General features: G+C 39.4%; 1 protein-coding gene across 1 annotated transcript in view; it reads left to right on the top strand.

The window, feature by feature from the left end:
• The first annotated feature begins 508 nt into the window (after nucleotides 1-508).
• LOC124168884 (cysteine dioxygenase type 1) overlaps nucleotides 509-25,952 on the top strand; it is a 38,293-nt gene continuing 12,849 nt past the window's right edge. Inside the window, exon 1 of the mRNA XM_046547257.1 lies at nucleotides 509-1,696. Coding sequence (XP_046403213.1) covers nucleotides 1,467-1,696 — 230 coding nt within the window. The 5' untranslated portion in view covers nucleotides 509-1,466. The remainder of the gene's footprint in view (nucleotides 1,697-25,952) is intronic.

The raw sequence follows: 25,952 nt of genomic DNA, 5'->3' as shown, positions 1-25,952 counted from the left end.
AAATTCTGTTGGATCAGTAAATTATTAAAAAAGTAAAATTAGTAAATTAAAAAGGAAAAAAAGTAGTAATGAGAGTTGCCATGGAGGCCAAGATTGTTAACTTGGGACTGAAATATTCTCCATGACAGGGTTTTATAGCAAAACCTGTGGCTGATGCATATTTTATCTCAATTAACATAAAATTATCGAGAAATTCAATAAATTCTCTCCATTTTCAGCACCCCTACTTTACTTTCTAAACTTAATGGACGTCGTCTTTGTTGGAAAAACATTTTTAATGACATCTGCGAGAAGTATTTGCTTTAAATCGCGCAGTCGCGTACATCTCCTTAGCTTCAACACAGACGTAGTTTCGGAGGAACGGATAAGAAATAAAAGACAACAAAACACTCCCAGAGCGCGCGCACAGCGCTTCTCCCCCTCCACCACCCCTATTGGACTGAGTTACTCCCCCACCCCTCCTGCCCCTGCACCCGCGCGCTAAACGCTTATATATATGTGCCACGGGGTAAACGTGGACCACTTGTTAGTTGGTTCAAGTGCTGGAAGCGACTAATATATCGACCATTCAGAGGAGGCGGAGTGATTCTTGCCGTGGATCGTTGACTAGTGAGGTTTCCAGGGGCAACAGAGAGGAGGTTTTTTTTTCATTTGGTCACAAAATCTGAGGGAAGTTGAGGAAGGATCAGCTCAGGCCAAGACACAAAAGGCATTCTCTGTTTACTCCCCAGAAGATAGAGTTTCTCTACCCCACATTCCGGAGATTTCCCATTGTCCGCCCAGGTAAACACGAAGAGGACCCAAAATCCTGACAATAGATCGGCCGACAAATCCAAAACGCGGCTCTCGGCTAACTTCCCCTCTTTCTCGGCGCACTCCGGACCTATCCCAGCTGCATTCCACCAGTCCCGTTCGAGATATCGATTCCCTCCGCGCCACCGGCCGTTCAAGTCGCCCTCCCTACATCCATTCCCCCAGGCCGGCCCGAAAAACAACGCAGTCCGTGTCCCGCGCTTGACAAGACAACTCCATCGCTCCCCTTCCAGTACCGCGAGGAGAGAAGGCCGGCCGGCTTTCCAGCCAAGTTCTCCAGGAGGCTCTCAGCCTCCAGAACCCCACCCAGAGGTGTGACTGGAGGTATTACGCTCCAGAAACGGACGATTTGACACTCTACAGACTCTTCGGGGGGCGTGACCGCAGTTTTTAGCGGCAAAACTGAACAGTTCGGGTTCCTCTCAAGGCGCACGTGTTGTAACCGCAGTTTTAAGCACCTCAGCAGGTGAGAAAAGAGGTCTCGAGCACAAAAACGGGACCGATCGAGTCATTTATACTCGCAGAGAGGGAGTGACCACAGTTTTCAGCTCCGAATCAGGAAAGTTCGAGTTCCACTGCAGGCTCGTGGAGTTCTCCACGTGGTGTAACCGCAGTTTCTGGCGCCAAAACAGAAGATAAATAAGAGTTCGGCCATGCTGGAGACGGAACATCAGCCCACCGCTTCCCCGGCGATGTCCGCGTCGCCGGTGGGGAAGGTCGAGGACGCATCCGGAGGTGGCCTCACCTTGGACGGGCTCATCAAGGAGCTGCACGAGATCTTCGCATCGGACCGCGTGGACGTGGATCAAGTTCGCCGCCTCATGGAATCATACCGCAGCCGGCCGGCGGACTGGAGACGCTTCGCCAAGTTCGATCGATACAGGTAAATACATACGTATATATATATATATGTGCGGTTATGTGTATATACATGAGGGCGGGCACCAGATGATGCTGCAGCGCGCAACCTCAGTTCGATTGCGAGAGGGCGGGATATCTTTAAAGCATCCTTGCGTCTCCGCGAAACTATCCACATCAGGGGCGCAGCTAAGAATTAATGCTAGGGGAGGTTTTAGGCGCAGCTAATACTTAGATGTGTGGGGCTATTGCATACCCGCCAGGGTAAGCAGGAGTTGCGGGAGCCCTCCTCCGGAATTTTTTTTTAAGATTAATGGTTCAAAATGGCGAGTTTTACGGCTTTCTGAGGGATGTTTGATTAATCCTAACACTATTCTATTAGTAATACTGATCCAATTAAGTAAAATGGATTAAACTTAAAAATTTCTCTGAGCTCTGGGGGGAGGGGCTGTTTTATTCCCCAAAACCTCCCCTCGCTGCGCCACTGATCCATATGGCAGATGGGCGAAATATTCGCGTGCTTTCAGCTGTGACAGATACAATGCCGACGTTTCGACAGCTTACTCTGCTTTGGTTTTAAGGGAATGAGCGCCTTGACAAAATTTCGTTGGTATAATAATCGGCAGAGAGCTAAATCCGATCTGGTTGGAAACCAGACGGTATTTTATCCAACTTACCCGGAAAACCTGAAGCCTATTATCCACATGCCATATTCGGGACAATTCACACCTTTTTAGTCAGTTTTTATGGAGCTGATTGGAGTGGCAGTTTTTAATAAGTTGTATCATTAACGTAGGTTGGAAAGTCATTGTTAGCGACCAGTGAAAGCGCAAGAATCGAATTTTTAATTATGCTTGCTTATCGATAATTTTACAGCGTTTTCATGGTCTGTACGAAATGTATCGTAGAATTTTTATGTTGCCTTCGTTCAGCAATTAAGAAGTTCCCCGAGTCATTCAAAAGGGGCAATGTATGCTTTAAGTCTACATCTCCGTATTCCTCCCAAAAATTTGGAATATCTGTCGAGAAATCACCCGATTTATCCTGCGCACTTCAGGCGGGATTTAAAATGCAAGGTTTTCATGTATCAATTGGTTGTGGGTGCACGGTGAGCACTCACTGATTAAAGAATTCATCAAATTTTTCACAATAGCCAGAGTAAAACCCCTCCCTAAATGAGGGTATTCATGCTTTCTTGAGTTATAGAAGTAAGGGGTGTATCCTATTTAAGGATTCAGAGCCTGAAAAGCACTGGGAATAAACTGGGTAATATAATAAAAGAGGATATTAGGCCATTAATCACTTTTAGAATAAAAATTTCATTCATGAATGAAAATATGCTCGTTTGATATTCCCTAGAAATGCAACCCGCATCGCTTTTTACACGCCATATTGTACATCGTATTTTTAACTTAACTATCAAAAGTTACCCATGTTTGTGAATATTGAGTATCAATCGGGCAGACATCCAGAGTATTTACTCCGAAGGTATTCCTCAATCATATATCTCATGGAATTTTCAACAACAGTCACATGAAATATAAGGAAGAAGAGATCCGAAAAAAACGATACTTATAAAAAAGATAAACATAAGGAAGGATTCCGACGACATCGGATGTTTTACAGCATTTCACTAATTTTGAAGTCTGAGAAATCAGTTTTAAAAAACTATGAAGCTCTGTTTGACGTGAAAAGCGGACGAGGTGAGCGTGACGGAAAAGATGCTCATCCATATGTATTACACAAACACGCGGACGTATTTGCGGCTGAAGACGAAAGCTCTCGCCAACCATTGATTGCTTCATGCGCCACAAAAAAATAATAGAAAATTGAAAAACAATTTATTGCACGGAAACTATATAATCATATTAGGTATAAATAGAAGCGATAATTCTGCTGAATAAGTCCAACTATTTAAAAAATAATACATGCCTTAAAAAGAATCTAAAGGAAAGGAAAAAATCAAAATACTAAAACTTTCTACTTTCAACGTAAAAAAAATAATAAAACTATTTGATAAAATGGACAAAATATCTTGAAATCTGTAAAAAAAAATTATATAATCTTTCTGATATAAAAGTGAATTTACTAATGTTTTCCATTTAGTGTTACGTTTCTGCTATCTCAAGCAACACACTACACACGCAACGCAAAAAGATGCGCACAACATTTATTGTTACGTTAACTCGCTGGTAGCGGTGAACTTGGTTCACCGAGACGGTTGAAACGCGTTAATCGACCCAATCACAAGTTATTTAAGATGTTTCAACGGTACGGAGCCAAATCTGACCCGATTGGAAACCCGAGAATATTTTACCTGAAATCACCGAGAAAATTGAAGTGTAATACCCACATTCCATATGCGGGACAGTTTCCATCCTTTTAGTCAGTTATTAAGGAGTTGATTTGAGCGGCAGTTTATTATACATAATGTCAGAAACGTAAATTCGAAAGTCCATGCTAGCGACCTATGAAAGAGCAAAAAAGATTCAATCTAAAATGAATATAATGAAGATTTCATGAACTTTTCATCGACAATTGAGTGATACGGTTAAGATGGAGCATTTTGCGAATCACTGAACATGTCCTCATCCTAAAATTGAACTTCTCTCTAAAATTTCCAGGTCTATATTTTATATATATAAATCTTAAATTCTTCCTTCGCCTCCTTCGATTACCAAATATTCTTCCTTCTATCACGGCTTTCAGCATCCCCTCCTTGCTCACTATTCGCTCCATCCAATTCATCAGTCTCCTCTGTTTATCCAGAAATCAACTCTCCTCTCCTACTGAACAGCAAAAAATTTTGAATTTAAGAGTTCGTAATGCACAGTGAGTTTTTTTTTATAGTTGGCTGGTTTAATTTTCAATTAATCAATTCAATCTGTATCTTGCATTTCTGCACTTTTATCGGAAATTTTCTATTAATAATCAAGAGAATACAGATCTTCCACATAGCATCAGCATCATGTTTTCCATTATAGCAAAATAACGGTATTACCGAGAATGCAGTCCTTCAGAGATAATATAAAAAACCTTAAAACTTTCGTATTTCGGCACGTGCAGGCAAGGATTTAGTCCACAGCAATATTGCGAATCTACTGCGAGAACGGGGATAAAAATTAATTTGACTGAGCTTTGAAAAATTCACCTGGACGGGGAATCTAGCCGCAGGCCCTTGGCTTTTCATGCCTTCATGCGGATCACTAAAGTGACCATGACCACTGTTGAACATGGCAATTTTTCTTCTGTCTAATAGCGTATAAGTCTGCGCAGTGGCCTCGAAAACCAAACGTCCTAGCTTTGATGCCTGGAACGGGTTAATTTATTAATTGAAAATTAATTAAAGTATGATGTACTTGGGTCGATGGGTTAGATTACTTGGCTACAGCATCTGTTGAAAGACCAAATGCAGTAAGAAATAGAGGCATTCAGTAGCCATATACGAACAGTTCTTGTTGTGGGCATAAAACAGGGAAATTTCAGTGGGAGAGACAAAATGAATTGATCCACTTCTGACATGGTTATGAGTAGGTTACGTCTGGTGCAGAATTTTATTTCGCGAATCTATTTATTTTTCTTGATAAGAAAATATGAATCCAGTTTTCCTAATTAGAATCTCATTGTAAAATCTACGAAATTTCTGGTCTCTTAGGATATGATAGAACACAAATTACACTTATCGTAAAAAATATCACAATTTATGAAAAAATATCATTATCTGCCGAATAATCGATGTTTTCCTCTTTAGCTTAAAGCAAGCAGTAACGTCGTATAATTGATATTATCCAGTCATATTCCTAGTAAACCTTTGCGTTGAATTTGTGTTTAAATAAGCGGTATCGCTCCAACATTTGTCATTCACATACATCGGGCCGTGTGAAGACAATACATCCGTGCGGAGGCTGAGCAGCTGTCGCTCCTTAGCGAACGTGAGCTTTTTCCTCTAGAAGGCATTGAAATGCGGAGAAGTTTCTGGTCGTTCGCGAAGAAAGCACGACGTCATCAGCGGAGGCAACGCCCCCTCTGGGATTGGACGTGGCGTAGTCAGGCGACTTGTGACGCAATAATTGGTGTCCTGCCCTTCTCATTGAAGGGTGGGAGCACAGATGTTTTGCCCGCCCGTGATTCGGATTCCAAGCAAAACATTCCAGCCAAGTGGACGCGCGCCATCCCAGGATTCGGCAGGGCAATGTTTTTTTGTCGTGATGTGAGGCAAATGAAAATGTTGTTCCACATAAAGAAAACTTAAATCATGCGACCCGGGAGTCAAAATATCACTTCATCGTCAGGCACTTCGTCTGATGCTTCAACACCAACGTCGCTTTTATAATTTTTTAAATGGAGAAAAATCCATGTACTATCAGGAAAGAATAAAACTTCGCAAGTTCCACAATAATTTATTCACTGGGGACCGGTTTCGATACTGAGGACGATAGCAGAGATAACTATCGATACGTCGGCCTACAAGTTACTCACCCGGTGGAAAACCCGAGAAGATTCAAACAATGTATCATCTTCTGGTCAGAAGATACACCGCGTCGAAACCGGTCCCGAGTGAATAAATTATAGTGGAACAAGCGAAGGCTTACTCTTTCCCGATAGTCATGAAGGAGTTCCATCAAGTAACGCCTCAAACCATTGCAAATTCAGGGCAGTCATTCATATGACGAATCGGTTCTATAAAGTTACGCCAGACATCGTTCATTATATCATGAGAGCGAGGTGCTTAGAAGTAGGTAGGTATTTGGGAGGGGGTACCGACAGCTTTGGATATTTGTGCCATAGGAAAAGGAAGGTATAATAATAATGACGTATAGTGGGCTGAAATCGAATAAACTAGCCAAAAATGATTTTTTTCACTTTTTAGGAAAAAACTATTATATTTTCTAATTATAGAATAATCGGTGAATACAACGATGAAGTAGTTTTATTTCTTAGTCAATTTTTAGATCAAGAGACGTCTGTGAAATTGATATTAAATTATATCAAAATTTTTCCTCACTTTTTGAGAAAATTGTCTGACGTATTTTGCAGCAGAGCGTTTTGCTTCAAAATGCTAAAATTAAAAGTATTCCATAGTAAAAAAGAACATTTTTAGAATAAGTTGTAGTGATTTTTTATTATTAATAGTTTTAACTACTTTTTATTGAACAATTAGTCGCGTAGGCATTCGCCATCTCTTTACGCAAGGCCTCAACGGGCTCACGGCTTAACGTCCCATCCGACAGACGAAATGCTGTGCTTGAAGTTCCCTCAACGACCCACTCAAACCTGGGTCGGGTACCTCCTGGAAATTCTCTAGGGATTCAAGATTAGAACCCGGACCTACAGGGTGAGAAACCAACACTAGTTTCCACAGCAACCCCATTCTCCGCTCTTTGAGATGTAGCAGAGATTCGACTATTCGATCTTACTGACTCCATGGACTTTAGATTTGAATCAAATGTTAAAGAATCGAATACCCATCGTACGTATAAGGTTTCGGAAGGAGAGAGAATATCCAAATGAAATCATTCGATTGATAAATGCACACTGGGCTGGGGCGTTAATTTACGGAGTCACCTGCAATGGTACACGTGCGAAAATTCCACAAAGGAAAATCATTTACTTGGGAAAAATCATATACTATAAATTCGCGCCAGCCATTCTACCATTTAAAACACCAAGGCATCATTAAAACATCGTCGTTAAACAAAACTTCTCACAGGAAGAAGGTACCAGCATTAATTTAAGTGATACAGCATTGGAAAATTCGAGATTCCTGGGTTATAATCTTGGTGAATGCAAATTATCATTCCTAGGTGAAATATCCAAAAGCATATTGGAATCGCAAATAAAATATCCCACTTAATATAAGATATTTTATTTCCTACTTTAGATGGAAATTTGTTTCTTTCTTTCGTCGAAAAATTAAACCTCGCGGCAAGATTTACAAAATTGAGATAAGAGTAAATGTTATATACGATCTACTTTATATACTCTGAAAATTTTCAGATAAGTACTTCGTCGGGAGAAAAGACCGTGTGGTAGTGGTAGTGAAGAGCCCCCTTTAGGAAAAAGGAAGTTATATCAGTTATATCCCAAACAGATAGATACTTTTCAAATCGTTGTTTACTCGCGACGGGAAGAAGACGAAGTTCAATGAGTACACGGACCATGTTTACCACCAGGAAAATGTCGACTACCAGCCATCAGTCGATGACTGTCAAACATAACATATTATACGCATCTTATCCTTACCAATGGAACATAGGAAAGAATATATGTTGAAAACCCTAACGACACTTGAGTGACAAAAACATATCGCAAACCGCTAAGGTGTGAAACACAACAGCTCCGAAAACTGAATTTCCATTTAACGAAAGGAAATGGTCAAGGTTGTGGAATCCAAACTATAAAGGTAAGAAAGCGAATGCGCGACCAAAATCTAATGCACCACCTACAGCTCCGTGCCCCACTGACTACTGTCAAAGCGTTTGAGCAGGTAGAAATGATAAGATAACACAAGAAGTCTTCCTCAAATAAAGCCGCTATTGGCGCCGTAAAATTTGTTAGGGTAGGTTCCAAGGAAGTGTTGGCCAAGGTAGCTATGCATATAAGCCACCTGTTGACAAACACTTCTGAAGGGGCATTTTGCATGGTATACAAAAGGTATTATGGCCTGTAACTCACTCATTCAGTGCATCAAGCATAGTCAGGAGATAATTGAGCTGCCCTAAGAGACGGGTAAATTTTGATTTTCAAACTGCCAGGATAGATGGGCAAGTCCACTTAACACGAAGAGGATTTCGGTTAATAACTACATAGACTTCCTCATGATTATGAACCACGGGCCCTATGATCAAAATCCATGCAATATACTCACTACCTACGTCGCGTTGAATGAAGCATATAACTAACCGATTTGGAACTGAATACGGAAAAATTTGCAATTTCGATGAAGCAGATCATTATATAAAATTTGACTTCCGTCTAGGTTAATTAATAGAAGCAGAAAAGCATGTTTTTGTTTCACCAAGATAGCATGATTGGAGCTGTGCTTGAGCAAAAAAAAAATACGGAAAATCCTTATCTACAGGTGTCCATACATTATATAGGTACCTTATAAGCTTCAATGAATCAAAGGCAAGATATGTAAAGCTAATTAATATCACGATAAAATCGAGCAATAAGCGAGATAGGTCAGATGCGTAGCTTTTGAATAGCAAAATACTATCAAGCACCTGTCCGTTTGTGGGTTGTTTTGATTAATTCACGATATAGATAATTTTACGATATCTTTCGAGCGGGCTTGACGGTTTAGATATAACTCCGTTGCGTAACGCGTGTTCGACTATCCTGTTTGTCGGAGATAAAGAAGAAGCCAAAGTCTTCAAAACTCGAGAGCATTTTTCCATGGAATGTAATTCATTCGGTTACAATACAGTTCCATTTCACAAATGGCCTTTCTACCTGTATTATTGAGACTATTGTATGAAAATGCGGCGGGGGCTATAGATACTTCACCAGACATGGAGATGGTTAAAAGACGAAACCATAACAAGATCTTGGGGGATATGATATAGATATGAGCAAAACGGTAAATTCTTTCAATAGTATTAGGCTCAACTATGTGGAAGTTACTCGAAAATGAAAAGGAAAATTCGTTGATTTCCACTGATTTATTTTGTCCATACGACATGTTTCGAACCAAAGAGGTCATTATCAAGTCTAATAATGACCTCGATACTTGATAATGACCTCTATGGTGCGAAACATTTCGTACAGACAAAACAAATTAGTGGAAATCAATGAAGTTTCCTTTTAATTTACGGTCAATTCTGGAGAGATATCCGGTATATCTTGTGTTAGAATCACGGATTCCGTTAACTTAAAGCTGACTCCATGTACTCCAAATTGTTTTTCGAAAGTCATCTTGCAATAAACATTTATTGTCAACAGTTTTCCAGTTAATGATCGACGGTTCTGATGCATATAATCATCTGAAAACAGTGTGTAGATAAGAAAAATAGGATAAAAATCGTGGAATAGAATTTTGTTTGTCATTTCACTCACGATTCTGATTATTTCTCCAGGGACTCATGAATGTTTTTCATCTGCCATTGAAAAGTTGTTCAGGTATTTTTTAATGCTTGATGTTTTGCTTTGTGGAACCCTGAAGTAGGAAATAGCAATTCACTATTAACACCATTGTATCAGTGGGTTCCAGGAGACTATACTGCACTGGCATTCAAGACGCGTCACTTTGATGAAAGTAAAATTATTGGTGCGACAATTGATGTGTCGTAATAATCTACTCGACAGTTTTTTATTCTATTTTCTTAATTATACTCTATTTTCACATTAATATATGCACCAAAAACATAGATCATTAACAATAAAAATGTTGGAAATGAATTTTTATTACAAGAAGAGCCTTAGAAAAACAATTTTAAGTCCGTGGAGTCGGTTTTAGGTTAATGGAAGGCATGGTACTAACAAGCGAGATGCCGGCTATTTTCCAGAATTTACTAAGCGTTTGGCGGAATATTATCTCTCAACAATAAATAAAACAGAAACTGTAAAGTTTTTTTCTTAATTTTTACATAGTCGTGACAGTGGTCTTTACGTGTTTGGATAAATTTCCTAATCCCGACCATTTCGATTTGAACAATATCATTCAACTCAAATTTTCCATCAATACACCTTAGCGGCGACTCCTTTTCAAAAAGTGGTGCTTTCTCAACAGTACCCTCGCAACACGTCTTCAGGGGAACGGCTAACAAAAAAATTACAACATCTCCAATATATATCATTTATACCGTTCTATTAATAAGAAATTTTGACCTAACTACTATTTCTGACAATATGAATGAAAATTTATATTCCATTGCCATCTGTGCGTGCAAACGGTCTATGCAATATAATCAAAGTTGGGACAAAATAGCCAGACTTGAAAATAATTTATTAATTTAATTCCTGTTTGAATTCATTAAAACTATACAAATTAAACCGGTGACCCCCTGGCGGGAGAAAATTACCTTTCTATTTACGTGAAGAAGTCTTACATAAAAGTACAAGGATAGTAGCATAACTGTAAGCCTCATACGTTGTTCTTTAGAAGTAAAAGGAGTCACAAAGCGATTCACTACGGAAAATCGTATAAAGTTCAGTATCTTCTATCTCATTTTGGTACTTGTGCACCTGCTTTGATTCAAAGTTCAATTCCTTAACAGGATGAAAATGTTTATATTTATCACTATCAGGTTGGCCTATCTTTTCACCGATAAAATTCCAATTAATTGACGGCATTCAAGCCTATATCTATAAAATGATATAATTATTTTTATAAGCCTCATGACGGCTTTATAAGTATTTTATGGTGTCATGTTCCTGTTCATGTACATGTAAATATAGTCAATTAAACAAATCACTGTTACTGCATGTAGTAGTCTAGTAGCATTAACGGTAAAAAAGAAGTCTTGTCCGCGAACGAACGATTATTGCTGAAGGAAAACGAAAATCGGTTCCTCTAAAGATGTAATTAAACATGAAGATAAAATTTGCACGAAAAAACCGATGCACAATTCTCAGCAATAGAAAACAAGTTATTATTGGAAGCAGAGGACGGCTAGCAGTGGAAAGTTCGCAATATTTTTGACTGCATGATTACGTTTTAGTTCAAGGTGTCGGGTGATCGCAAATTGAATTGTAAAATATTCCGCGGGAATAAACGTTTTCACCCTATTGGCCGCCATATCTATCGCCCGGGATGTACCACGACTTACCTTTATGGTAGTATCATAGAAATGCGGGACACCCGACATATATTAATGGTAATTAATCTTCAGTGGAAGGACATGGATTGCAACATAGCTCCGGACATACAAAAAATGGAGAACCAGAAGGAGGAAATGATAGGAATGAACCTGGACGTACTATGAATCAATGAAATTTAATGTGCGAAAGATAGAGACCTTGGAACGGAAGAAGAGGATTATTTTTATACACAGGATCTATAAATGGCACTACTGGAATGAGGATAATGCAGATAAAGAGTGCTGGAATGCGGGAAAAAAGCTTCCTGCGTAATAATGAGAGGTAACGACGGATAAGATCAAAAATACAGATATCGTAGTGGTGCAGGGAATTTATTCCGATTTTTTTTGTCTTAAAGTGTTAGCTACAACTAACATTAAGTATTAGCTACAGCTAGATATTAGCAAGCCATAAGAAGACAATATAGAACAACCGTGGCTTGAGTTCAAATTTATCCGCTCACCGAACGCTAGTGCCTAGTAGAGTACTATCTAAAAATATTGAGAAATCGTAAAATACGAGCAGTCAAAAGCCGAGGTTGAACATTGATACTCCCATCCACAATATTTTTGGAAATGGTAAAAGCTTAAATTTAATAACAATAACATTTCCAATGACCATAAAATAAAACCTTCGACCATAAACGAAAACAAATGCGCCCATAAAACCCCTACTATCCACGGAATGAGTTTGCATGAATTTAAGAATATAATTTTTCCCTGTTTATGTCTTCTCTACGAATACATATGCTTAGAAATAAATGTTTTAACGTAGATAGTCATCATTTTAGTAAATCTAGTCGTTTTAAGTAATTCAGCGTTAACTTTTCCTTGAGTCCACAGAATCAATTATTTTGATGCTAAGGATACATCTTTTACAAAATGAAAACAGTGCAATTACTACGGATACGAAACCCCCCAAAATTTCATCATACATGCCGCGCATGGAATAAACCAACTCGACCACGGTGGCACGTCTTGTAAGATATAAACGGTGGTTCAAATTTGAATGTAAAGAGAGGAAAAGCCTGGAATAGGATTGGTTTTATTAGATTAGAGACCTCAAAGTAGTGAGGTAACTTAAATGTGATGACCATCGGACAAAAACTGGCGAAATAGCAATACACTAACATGGTTGATCTGAGGCTTCCGCGGCGTTTCTTCATATGAGTCTCGGCTTCCGGGCGTTCCTCCGCGTTGAGTTGTGCATAAGTCACGTCAGAATACACCAGCAGAATGGCTGGAGTAACTGTCGTCACCTGTGGAGGACTCAACGCGGAGGAACGCCCGGAAGTCGAGACTCGTATTATACCCTAACAGAGCCTAAGCTATTCAAGGATTACCGATTTGTTGACAGTCGTGGAGAGGTTGAAATACCCGACGTAATCTGGCTCTGTTCATACATTTGATTCCGAACAAAAACAAGATCGCTTCCGCATTGAAACGGAGATACGGAGCGCGTCGTTCTCTTATCTTGCGAAAACCCCGTGTACACGGCATGACGCATTTGAGACCTTTAGAGGAGACGCTGGGAGGGAGGCTGGAAGCTGTGCCTCGGAGGCAGAAAGCATTTAGTGCAGTCAGCTATGCCTGGAATGCTGCTGAGGAAGACCAGCGTGTTCCGGGGGTGAGAATAATGAATGTGAGGAGCAAAAACACAAGAGTAAGGAAGTTGTCATCATCGAGAGTAAGCAATCCGACGATTGCTTAGACGCATCTCTCCACTCTGTGCATTCGCTTACTGAGGCCCAAAATCGTAAATCAGGAAAATAATGCAAAATCCGGGGTGGATAAAAATGTTACACTAAATTTTAACCCTGGATAGCTGATGCTCGTAGGAACCAAAATTACTAATGATTTTCTGGCCGAAAACGCACAGTTTTTGTAGTGTTGACTTCTCACCACGTGGACTCGAGTGGAAATTACTTACGATGTTAAGGTCGAAAATGCACCATTTTTAAACAATAGAAACTTTGAGCCAAGGGCTCCGATTGACCGCGAGTTTTCCCTGTTGACGGATGCTCTGGACAACTCATGACTTTGAATGGTTTGCCTTCTGGAGATAGCGGTGAATCCTAGGCATCTAGCAACATGATGACTGGCGGCCAATTGCAGCGCTTGGTTCAAAGATTCTGTAGCTTAAAAATGGTGCGTTTTCGAACAGAACATCATTAGTAGAGATACGTGAAAATCGCACTTTCATTTTTATCTTATCGCACTTTCAATAACAGTTAATCGCATTTTGTAGCGTCTATTTTTTTATTTTCATAATGAGGTAGATGACGATAAAATGTAGTGAAACACAGTTGTATAACAAAATACAGAATATTTTAAATAATTATGTTTGTAGAACAATAATAAATTAGGGAATAAGACGTATAGTGGCGGAGGTGTAGCTTGCCCACGCCCACTTGTAGTTCGCGGCCACGTAGAGTCCCAGCCAACTAGCAGCTGGCCAGTTGCTCACATACGGTGAGTGTCAGCGGAGCATTTAAACCGCGCTCTGCAGAAAATGTACGAGTTTTGCCGTCGGAAAGGCAAATTCGCGTAAAAATGTCATATAAGTCCAGTCATCGCATCTATGTCGCATTTATTTGCGCACATCGCGTCTATATCGCATTTATCGCATTCGCGATTTCCACGCATCAGTAATAATTATTGATTTAGTTCATACTGGCATCAGCTATCCAGGGTGTTTCCAGCTATCCAATTTTTCTCCACCCTGAATGAAAGGGAATGATTAATCAAACTCAAAAGCAATTATGTTTACTGATAATTTACGACAAGGCTCGTAACCAGGGGAAGCTTAGCGGGCTATAGCCACCCCCGAAATTCGTTTTGACCACTTGTGGCGACTGCCCGCTATGGTAGATATGTTAAGGAGGCCACTACCCCAAGGGCACCTCTCCTCTGACACTCTTTTGAAATAAATTTCATCATGAGTTCAGCATTCTTTCGGGCTGCATCCGCGTCCGTTGTCGAAGAACCACAACAGTTTCGCCAGCTCTCCTGCCAGCGTCCTCAGGTGAAGGATGAAGTGAAGCTTTTAGTCCTCTCTTATACAGTCAATTTTTGGCGCCAAAAGCTTCACTTCATCCCTCACCTGAGGACGCTGGCAGGAGAGCTGGCGAAACTGTTGTGGTTCTTCAACAACGGACGCGGATGCAGCCCGAAAGAATGCTGAACTCAAGTAATCACCGCGGAAACCTGCGTACGAATAAATTTCATTATATCCCCCACCAAATTACTTTGAGAAACATATCTGGCCCAAATATTGGACATTTTTTCGACAAATCGGGCGGATTTCGGGAACAAATGCATTTGGAGACCAATCGTAGCAAGGACGTCCATTTCGGGAAAATCAAACGAATCATTCAGCACACTAGAGACGAAATTTATAGCTTATTGTAGGAATGTATGTACACCAAGGATGAAATTCGCCACGAAAAAATCATTTGGCTTCGCTGGGATTCGAACCCGGGTCTCTCAAATGCCAATTACACTGCCAAACCATCTTTTCCATCTTGACATCGTGATGTAACTGATAGCTTACCTGGATCGGCAATCGGGAGATCTGGATTCAAATTCTGGCTGAAACAAATAATTTTTTCATCGCGAATTACATCCTTGGTGTATATAACTTTACACCCGTGCGCGTGACTGCGTACAAACTTGCTAATTCCATGTAGTTCTTATTTCATGAAATTTATGGTTTTCCGACGTGTGCGAATCGGCAATGAATGACCAGAATGCGCAACTCCCATACCACCAAAGCACCCCTCGAAGCAAATTGCAGGTTACGTGCCCAGTCAAAATGACAACTTCTTCATCATTCAGTCATTCCCTCGTAAGTTTAAAATATGCGCGATATATGCCACTCCCTTTTCATGAGTTGGTGACGTGATTGGAGTTATGTTTCACATAAGTACTAGTTCAAGGAGAAACTTTCCTTCAGGAAAGAAATTGCTCACATGAGTGTTAAAAAAAACGAACCACAGGAGACTCACGCACAGGATCGAGGAGTAGCAGAAACGCGGTGACAGGCTTAGCGTGAGTTCGTGACTTCATCAACTTATCAGCCAAAGGCCGCCAATTTTTGGGATAAAATGTTTGAAAAGTGGGTGTCGCATTTCACTAACGGAAAAATACGGATATCTTTATTTGTCAAGCTCTACAACAATAAAAAAAAAGAACATTTTTGAACCAGCCACTCTCCTGTCAGCTTATCTCTCAACACCAATATTTCTACTTCTAACGGAAGATTAAGCGAAGAAAGAGAACTGAGAGGAACAATATACCAGAGACAGACCCGGCAGATAGGCCATGTAATAAGACATAGCGATTACGTGAGTAATATTATAAAGGAAAAAGCCAAAATCCCCAGAGGAAAGAGCCTAGTGATAGGACTTGGGACAGATGAAGGAAGCTAGGAGCAAGAATATCAGGATCTTATTGGGGTAAAGGAGAAATGGAGGTCTACAGTACACTAATCCCAAAATAAGGATACTTAGGTAGTTAAAACTTCTCTTTTTCATTCCTTCATAATGAGCTCCATTCATCTCGTCCTAGGGCTTCCTTTGCCATTCCACTGTACCATCAGCGATTGTTTTAATCAGACCGTGGTGTCTCACGATGGGGCTGATTAGTTTGTCATTAAAATTGAACATGATTAAATTCATAATAAAAATTGAGTTGGTTTAAATCGACGCTTCTATTAATTATAAACCTCATCTGGATTGTGGCGCAGTTGTTTTGAAGCCAGCGTGTTTTAACTAAATAAAAATACTTATTAGAGTTATTGCTATACAACTCTAAAAAAAGAGTGGATTAATGCCAAGTAAATAATTATGATAAATGTCGAAAACTTCCACTTTCTAAAGCCTGATTACATGGATGATAACAGATTCGGCTTAAAATCTGCGACATATCTGCACAGGCGTCGGATTTAGCCATTTCATTCAATGGGCATGCACAGAAGCCGTTAAATGAAGTTTACTTTAGATCTGAGAAGAGATACCAATTACGTCGCTAATGCACGGTGCGAACCGCTAACACGAGCGCATACGCACCAGAATAGTACGTCTTGAGGGCATCAAGACAAAAAAAATACGATCGACCGCATATGTGGCGAATTGCGGCAGTCAACCGTTCATTCATTCTGCGGCGTCGTCACGGACTGTTAACGCGCGTGAACAACACGCGTCGCTCCGTGCGAGTGAACCTAAGTCTCTAGTGCGACGTAGTATTTCAGTCCTTCAGACTTCCTCGCACGGCTCAGGGACGGTTGTGTAATGGAGACGAGTTTTTCTTTCGCCCGTAGTAGTACGCCGTAGACTACAGCCTTCGACACTTAAAAAAAGTAGAACGTTCCTCGACGGTTGACCCGATCGCTATGCACGAGTTGAAAGCTCAATCTGAACTCAAAACAATGGAATATTTTGCCTATACGTCGCGCACAGATCAGTTGAAGCTCTGCGGATATCTATACAGGGTGCTTCAGGAGGAATCTGCATCATCCGACCGGTAGTACTGTACGCATGCGAAATTTTCGCCAAAAATAGATCAATCCGCCGAAAATTAGAAATCTTTCAGAACAAGTCAATTCGCCATCTTCTTCAAACTAGCCGTCTTGTAAGAATCTCAGACATCTTAACTTTGCACAAACTCCCCACCATTAACGATTTTATTTCCCATTTAGTCAATAATTTTAAGTCCAGGCTTAAGGGCACCAAAAATACATTACTTACAGACATCTGGAATTATGATCCTCATATTCCAACGACACATACACTGCCCCATCAAGTTACTCTTCTATGAGTCTTTACTATGTCTTGACCTCCTTCTAATCATAGGTTTCAATATTCACAAATTCAATTTTCAAAGGTATATATTTGTTTGAATAAAAGATTTAATTTAAAAAAATAAAAATCTCTTTGCTAATGCTATGTAGCAAAGATAAAAAATGAAAAATACTTAAAAAAGACCAAAAAGAATTGGCAAAAAAATAATACAATATTTGTGAAGAAATTAATATAAAAAATAAATAATACATGCTAATAAATAACAAAATTTATAATAAAAAATAAATATTTAGAATTTATTAACACTGATTGTTACCAATGTGATGGCCATCAAAAAGCCAATTTTCCTGTTGTAAATATTAATTATAAGTTTCTATTTCACACAGACAACACAATATACCCACAACAGTACACGTGCGCCATTTTTTAATTAACTGATTGTTAACTGGCTGGTTGGGGTGAGCTGAGGCTGGGCGCGATCAGGACGTGGATATAAAGGAGGAATCTGCAATATTTCAGGAGGTGGTTTGGGAGACAATTTTAAGCATTTCTTTGTCCACAAACAAGGGGTCGCAACTCCTTAGTTACTGAGCTATGGCAACGCAAACACTTTTTTGGATGCACTTTGCAGTTACCACGGAAAAGGTATTTTTTTGGGTATCCAGTCTATTAGACATTTCATTAAATACCACAGATTTTTAAGGACATTAAATTATTAAGGCTGGACCAAAATGTGCGATTGTAACTGTCTGAAAAAAATTAAACTTGGAGCTTAATTACACGAGAACTTTGAGAAAGTATCAACAATATGATTGCGCAATCTCACCCATGTATTGATTAAGGGATTATCCAAATACATATGAATATTCTGTGCCTTGTCGAAACCCATTTCAATACCTCTCCGTGATCACAAATTGAGTAAGAACATAGTTAATACAATCTATGGTTCCACTCTTCGTGAGGATTTGTGCATGTCAGTAAATTCATCGATTACAGTGAAAATGTGTTCTCTAACATGTGTTAACTGTGAATAATTTCAATAAAAAAATCAGTAAAAGCGGACAAATAGAGACCCCACCATTAATATGTACAAATATTTGATGGAATGAATCAAATTATAGGTAAATTATTGCTCGTTAGTCCCACAAAAATGATGACGTGGAGAAAGGATATGGATCATGATGAAACACAATAATGCCCACACTTAATTAAAAATTAACCGATCCGAGTTTTGGGCACCTCAGTGCCAATTACAGAGCTGCCGAAATTAGAATCAGTCAACGTTGAATTAAGTTTGAAATTTACTATAGTTTCTTAATGAAGATTAAATACTTCCTCGACGTAACGCCTGATACCGGTTTTTTTTACAGAGAATAGGATGATGTACATGAAAATTCTTGTTAATTTCGTATCTACAATAACTTTTAGGGGATGTAATAATATGGTTTGGGGTGGTACAATCCCTCAGGTTACCGCTCTCGTGTATATTCATCGTTCGGTTGCAAAAATGTAATTTCGCACCTTAGAACGCTTTGAAATACCGTAAAAAGTGATTTTCTTCAACAGTGAGTTCTTCTTTATCCTTGGTTATAAATCATCGGGCAGCAGGATTCTATACGCGCAGAATGCCGCAAGATGAGGCGTGGATGCATAAAATATCGAGTATGTAACGGAAACGATCGTTCATAATGATAAAGATACATCTTCATTCCCACTAAAGAATCATAAAAAATATTTACTGGCGATATTTCGATGCATTGACAAATATGCCCACCATATACTGATTAATGTCCCATTCTAAATCTATTTTCTGCGCTTCTGAGCGTTTGGAAAGTTGCCAGATTTAATACGGCACAAGGCTGTATTTATTGAATAATATTAACCGTATTGGGTAATGCGTTCCGTAATATTACTTAATAGTCGGTGGAGGATCAGTTATACTTTCATGGGCATTATATCGTAGACTCAGGACTTCGGCGTCATAAAAATCCTAGCGTTTATACGTGCGTAACGCGATCAGGGTTAAAGAGTATACCTAATGCTAATAAAATCCTCGCCGTACTATCTACATAGTTGAGGTTTCTCGCAATCTACTTGAGTGAGCTCAATTCAACAATGAGAATAACAAAGTAAACTTTACTCTAGTGAAAATTTAGGAATAAGCTCCTCTTAATGCTCAAATGATTGTCAGTGATTCAGAGTATGCTCTGTGAATCAAAAATAATAATTCTTGTCACGCTTTATCACTAATCGTTACTTTACCGTGAAATTTTCTATCCGTGCTGCAAGGATTTCATTTTAAGGTGCCTAAGGGCATCAGCTAGATTTGAAGCAAGAATTATTCGGTCATTGGTCAAATGCTCTTTCTGAAATATCGTGATGAAATTATAAGCAATTTGTTGATCATAACTGACCCACTCAACGAAACAATTAGTATAATTAATCGAATATTAGTGAATTGCTTGTTTTAGCGTGGGAGACACTTGGAAAAGATACCCTAGAGTTTGGTTGACAATTTTCTAGCAAGGGAGACTGGGTTTCGTCAATAGATTGCGAGGATTTCAGAGGTGGAATCAATTGCCTAATAAATGAACTAGGGCCCCAATATTTTATTGAGATCAACGCAGGGATGCAGCTGGTGATTTTTCGCATGCGACTCATTGTATTCAATCGAATATTGATTTCTTAGTAACAACGCCTGGGCGATACAACGAAATATCGTAAAATATCACAATATTTATATGTATTGAATCCGATGCTAATTTTTAGCGTTAGAAATGCACGGTTGTCCGAAAAAAATCTTGGTGTATCAACCGATAGCAAAAATTATAATGTCGCTCCAGGTAAAAACATCGTGATATGTGATCCAATAGATATTCCAAAACAAGATGTACTTTGATCAATCGTTATATTTTCGATAAGCTATATTTTAAATGGGTGATATATCGGGATACTTTTAGGGGAGGCGATTTTTTATCCGGTGTTATTAAGATATTTTAGCGCTACATTTTGATCGGGCCCGATTACACGATAGTTATCTGTCCGATATAAGCTATCGTACTCGCTATATAATCGACAAAAAATATGATATTCCATTATTTAATTTTCAATATCATCCATGCATAATCGAAGTCCATTAGTTATACTTTCACTTCTCTATTTTTTTAACCTCAGATCCTCCGATACGTGTACCATGGGTCATACTGTCAGTCTTTGACGCCGGTCAGGATAGACTAGACGCAATTTTCTTACAGAGCGTTGCAATTTTCGGACGAGTTGCCCCAGCTTATCCGAACTTGACCCACGCCATGGGTCACTCCGTTGGATCGGACGTGGTTGCATTCGATGGGGTTAAAAAAAATAAACAGAATTCGCACATTTTTTTGCTATCGCTCGCAGAGACACATGTTGAAGTTCCTTAGCAACAGGGGTCGAGGAATATCGAGGATGTTTCTGCGTAATCGCTAGGGTCAATCCGGACTTTTTATCTCTTCGGAAAAGTTCGCGTCCTCGCTGGATATATATGCTCGCAAGAGTTCGCCGATGTTTCATTTCCGTAATTATCTCTTCCAAACAGTTTTCTAAATTAGCATTCGACTTCTGACCCCTCACACCACTGATTCTTACGCGTCCTATGGACTATAGGAAAATTACCGGGGTCGAGGGTGGAGAGAATAATGATGTCTCCGTATTTCATAACCTCCACACATCGTCATTTTCTCGACAAAGAGGTACTATCTTCGCCAGAGGCGGATCTTGAGGAAGAAAAGGGAAGATTCGGCTAAGGTGCATTTTCTGGGGCCATATCTCAAGTAGTCTCGGTGAATCAAGCGATAACAAAAAATATAATAACGCTCCAGGTTAAAATATCACGATATATGATACGAAAGATACTCCAAAACACGATATATCATACGATATGTTATGATAAATCGTTACATTTTTCGGTGCTAGGGATTGTTAACGGGTGATACATCGTGATATTTTACGGGGAGCCGAATTTTTATCGGGTATTAGATCACGATATTTTATCTTATCTTTTTGTTTGGCCTGATTAGACGATATTAGAAGATTCAACCGGAATGTGGGCTCGTAGCCAGATATTTACTTCGGGGAAGCTTAATTGGTACGCGGGTTGCCCATACCTACTGATATTTTATTGTTAATTCGCATGCATCGGAAAACCATATAATTAATTAAATCAGCTGTATACTTCGTTTGAATACTGCTGGATGCTAAATTCATAGTTGATTATTCGGCAGACATTATGAAACGTAACTCTACAAAAAAAGGAGTGCGAGAAAATAAATGTCTCTTTGCATTCGCATCCCTGTCCATTTCGCATTCCTTGCACTGAAATATAGTGATTCTGTCGCGCGTCACTCATGTAAACCTGCCTAAAATACAAAAAAAAAGGATAACTGTCAGTACCCCGCAAGTTGATGTTCTATTGTTAATTTGGCATTTCTCGCGCTCAAGTAAAGTGATTCTGTCGCGCGTCACTTAAAAAAATAAATGAAAAGCATAAAAAAACGGATGGAGTGTTAGAGAATAGGTGTGACTGCGTTAACATGAAACTCCGGTGCAGAAAGACTTAATCCGCGAACTGAATAAAATACAAAGGGAGGCTGCGCGTTTCGTCAAAAACTGCTACGGGCGTACAGACAGTGCTACCCAGATGTTAAGCGAATTAGGCTGGGAGCCGTTGGAGACTCGGAGGCTGCGCGCTAGGCTTAGATTGCTTGAACAATTGAGAATGGATATCTTTAAGAGAGACACAGAGAACATATTATTAGAGCCACACTATATCTCTTGGTCCGATAGAAGCGATAAATTAAGAGAGATGTTTTGCCGAACGTATAGATATGGGAATTCGTTTTTCCTCCGAACCATAAAGGACTAGTCCCAACCTCGTTAGAGCACTTCTTTTTTTTATAGTTGTAAACGGCTGGTGTCCTAACACCCCCTGCCACACGCCTTTTAGGCGGCTCGCGGGGTATTATGTAGATGTAATATACCGAAGGTAGTCGCTACAAGAAGAAAATTCGGGGGTGGCTGATACCACAAAAGCCATCCCCTGGCTACGTGCCATCACCGCCCCCCAAATTCGAGGGAAAATTATTTTCCTGGGCTAATGAGCTAACAAGGGGCCAGTGATGGTCCCGTTTGAAGCTTTGGGATGCCGATCGATGGGTCCACGGTTCAAATACCGAGTGAAACCTTGGGGCATCACCATAAATAACCCTGAAAGTGCAAAGAAAACGGCCCTCCAACCCTCAAATAGTGATGGAAATATCGATTTCGATGAAAACCGAACATCGGATTTTAATAATCAAAGATAGAGGAAATCGACATTGAGCCATTATCTTCGAGGTTCGATCGAAACTCGATTTGTCAACTTGGATCTTGACAATTTCGTTTGATATAAGCAGCGTCAGTACTTGCCTATGATAACGTCAACCATCCCAAGCTAAAAACTTCTAAGGTCGGTACGATTGGAAGGCGCGCCCGTCGATCATCAACAAAGAATGTCAATTAGTTGATCTTTCTTAAAAATTTTACCGAGGCCGAATGGTTCCAAGCGATGATTCCAAAACTCTAATGTGCGTGCCTTGGTAAATTTATACTATTAATAATTAAAGTATGCATTCTAAGTAGATTTTTCTACTACTCAACAGTGTGTTTTGTACGTTTTTCGAATGATGATACAATTTTCGTACAAAATGAATTTTTGCTAAGAAGAACCTTGATTTTTTCCATTAATCGATCATTTGGTTCAAATGTACATTTTTGTTGAAAAGTCAAGCTTTTCATTTCGATTAAAAATCGACTGTTCGATAAATCGATTTCGACAGATATTTCTCCATCCTATCATCAATGGGTGAAATCATACGCCTGAGCTCAGTCTTAGATGAGCTTTACCCTCACCTACTAAAACTAACATATGGGTTGAATTATTACTGCCCAAAAACTCAAATACGGTTTTGTCGAAAAATCTACCATAATCAGGCGCTGATCGGTACCCAATCAATCAAATGCCATTCAGCTTGATCCGAGCAGCATTTCATACGACACGCATCCTTGATATTAAGTCGTGTTCGCGAATCATATTTTTCAGCCCCGTCTCTCGCCAAATAAGAACATAATCTCTGGTCTCATTTAATCTCTTAGACCCACTTTCGAAACGTTCTTCCTTCTGAAAGGAAAAACCACGTGCGTCACAGGGGGCGGTGCCGTCGCAGCTGTTGAACACTGGATGACATAATTTGAAAAAAGGAAATCAAATGTCCGAAGAACCAGTTCGAACCGGGCGCCCAATTATGAGTGCACGACGTCTAAACTCGACCTCTTCGTGAACTCTATACGCCCATCACTGTAGCTTGACATAACTTCTGTGGTACGAAACCATTATCTACATACATTAAGTCTGTAGCATGTCTCTCTGAATTTTGCGCAGTCACACTTCAGAGTCTATCTCAGTCTCAGCAAGTGCTACGGGGATGGGGTTTGGTTCGTTCAACGCAGAATCTCTGCACACACATTTTAGACTTGGTCTCTGCGTTGTAGCTCGACATTTCGTCAAGTTACGAACAAAAACGGACCAAAAACAGCCTTCCCACAAAACGGGGGACAAACAGCGGCAATCAGTTGGGGTAATACCGCACAGAGCGGTATTGCCCCGGCACTCGGGACAATACCGAGCAGTGTAAGGGTTTTGTAAAATAGGTGTAACTTTCAAAGTAAGTTGAATTTTCCAAATATGAAGCAAATAATTGGTGAGCAATCGAATTTCCTTCAAAATAATATGATTGCTTATTTCGCTGAAGTTTTCAATTGAAAATAAAAATAAAAATGCTTAAGTGTACGCTATTACCCCACTCTCCCCTATAATTAGGGGTATTAACCGAAATATATACACATTTGTGTATGATAGAAACACCATTCACTCGGATTTTTGAAACGTTTGCTAAGTTCCTTGCATGTGCAACCTCACACTTCATTTATTGAAAATACTATACGTCTGTAATAAAATAGGTTAAATGAAAGATAATTAAAATAATGGGTGGAATTAAAAATATTAAAGTAGGTTTCCTTAAGGGTGTTGTTTTCATGCCCATGCAAAAGGTTTACCGTCCAAAGCTATCAAGTTGAAACAACATTTTGTTCTCCACCCACTCATCTATTACTTATCAAGCGTAGAACAAGAAAGATCGCTTTTTTAACCTTGAAACGAAAAGGAAGTTTCTCCAAGGGACGATAAATTGTACATCCTTTCACTGCACTTTGACGGACCGTAGGTGAGCAAGACCTGTGAAAAAAACCAGGTTGAAGCAATTAGAGCGATTATTCCCCACAATGAGAGAGCTGCAGAGATGTAAACAATCGCCTAGACTACATTCCAGATCAAGACCGTCAAGCTTTTGTTCCTAAGGTAACGCTGATTCTTTTTTCAAAATCGGCTTTCGTAATTTACCAGCTTGCCAGCACTGCTTTCATCAACGCTTCGAATAGCCTTCATAATGCGAAGACAAAGCGAGAGGCACCTGTGGACCTGGAAAATCAAAGGGCATACCTTGGATGGAAAAAAATTTTACGCGCTTTTTTTAAATAAGCGCTCAGCATGTCTCTCGTCATTCAAGCTTTTCATTCTATTAGTAATTATTTTATATTCTTTTGCAGTTTTTCCATCATATACTGCCAACTTTTTCGGGCTTGTAATAAAGACATTTTCTTGCTTCCGAAGCCATTATCATTACTTAATACTGACACAATAAGCATGTACAAATTAACCCATAGTGAGAACACACTTGGAGGTAACAAACTTATACGTACATGTGAAACCGCGAAGCCCGTAGATTCTTCGATTTCATTTTCGACGGTAAGCATTCCGCCGACAGCTAGTTTATTTTGCAGTTTTAAAAAACAATATAATATACGTATTTCCCAGGCATAATAGATAATTTTCCTTGACACGCAGATGAGAATGGTAATCATCGTAAAATTAGCTGCAATATTTTTATGACTAACCATTAGGAGAAAAAAAACACAAATGTTAATCAACAGATTCACTTACAAGAATATAGAGGTAATTTAAATATGTATTCTTTCATTAAATAGCGAGGAGATGAGGTATTCTTTATTTCACGCTTTTTATTTTTACTTATCTTTCTTCATTCAAAACTTAGCTGATAGGCAGCGAACGCAATAACAAGTAAAAATTACTGTTTCACTGAGATTTTTGATAAGCTTTCCTGCCATGATAGCAAAGCATTCATTTAATAGGTCAATATTAACGTTTGGATAGCGTAATTATTGATATTTATCTTTCGTAATCTTCCTTTTGACGGTATCCACTTCCCCAAGCATACGAAAATCGTTTTCAATATAATGCGGTTGATTTTTCCGTTGAAATTTGTAAAATGAGGATATCGACATCATCCTCCTAGGCACACAAGGAAAAAGAAAGAGGAAACTTGATCAGGGAAGCTCAAATGACAAACGTCAAACGGTGAAAGTGAAAAAGACGATTCCAGGAAACGACTATTTTTTTGGGACTGAAAGCGTAATTTTCAACGCATTCCTACTTGTTTACCAGGATTTTCCTTTCAGTGCTCTGAGGTTCATTTCGGTTAAACTCGTAGCGTGAGCAACGTTTCCACGCGCTAAATGAACTGAGAGC

Source organism: Ischnura elegans, chromosome 12, assembly GCF_921293095.1.
Source record: "Ischnura elegans chromosome 12, ioIscEleg1.1, whole genome shotgun sequence".
Taxonomy (NCBI): Eukaryota; Metazoa; Arthropoda; class Insecta; order Odonata; family Coenagrionidae; genus Ischnura; species Ischnura elegans.
The sequence above is the reverse complement of the archived record's forward strand: the minus strand, read 5'-3'. Positions and strand labels throughout refer to the sequence as shown.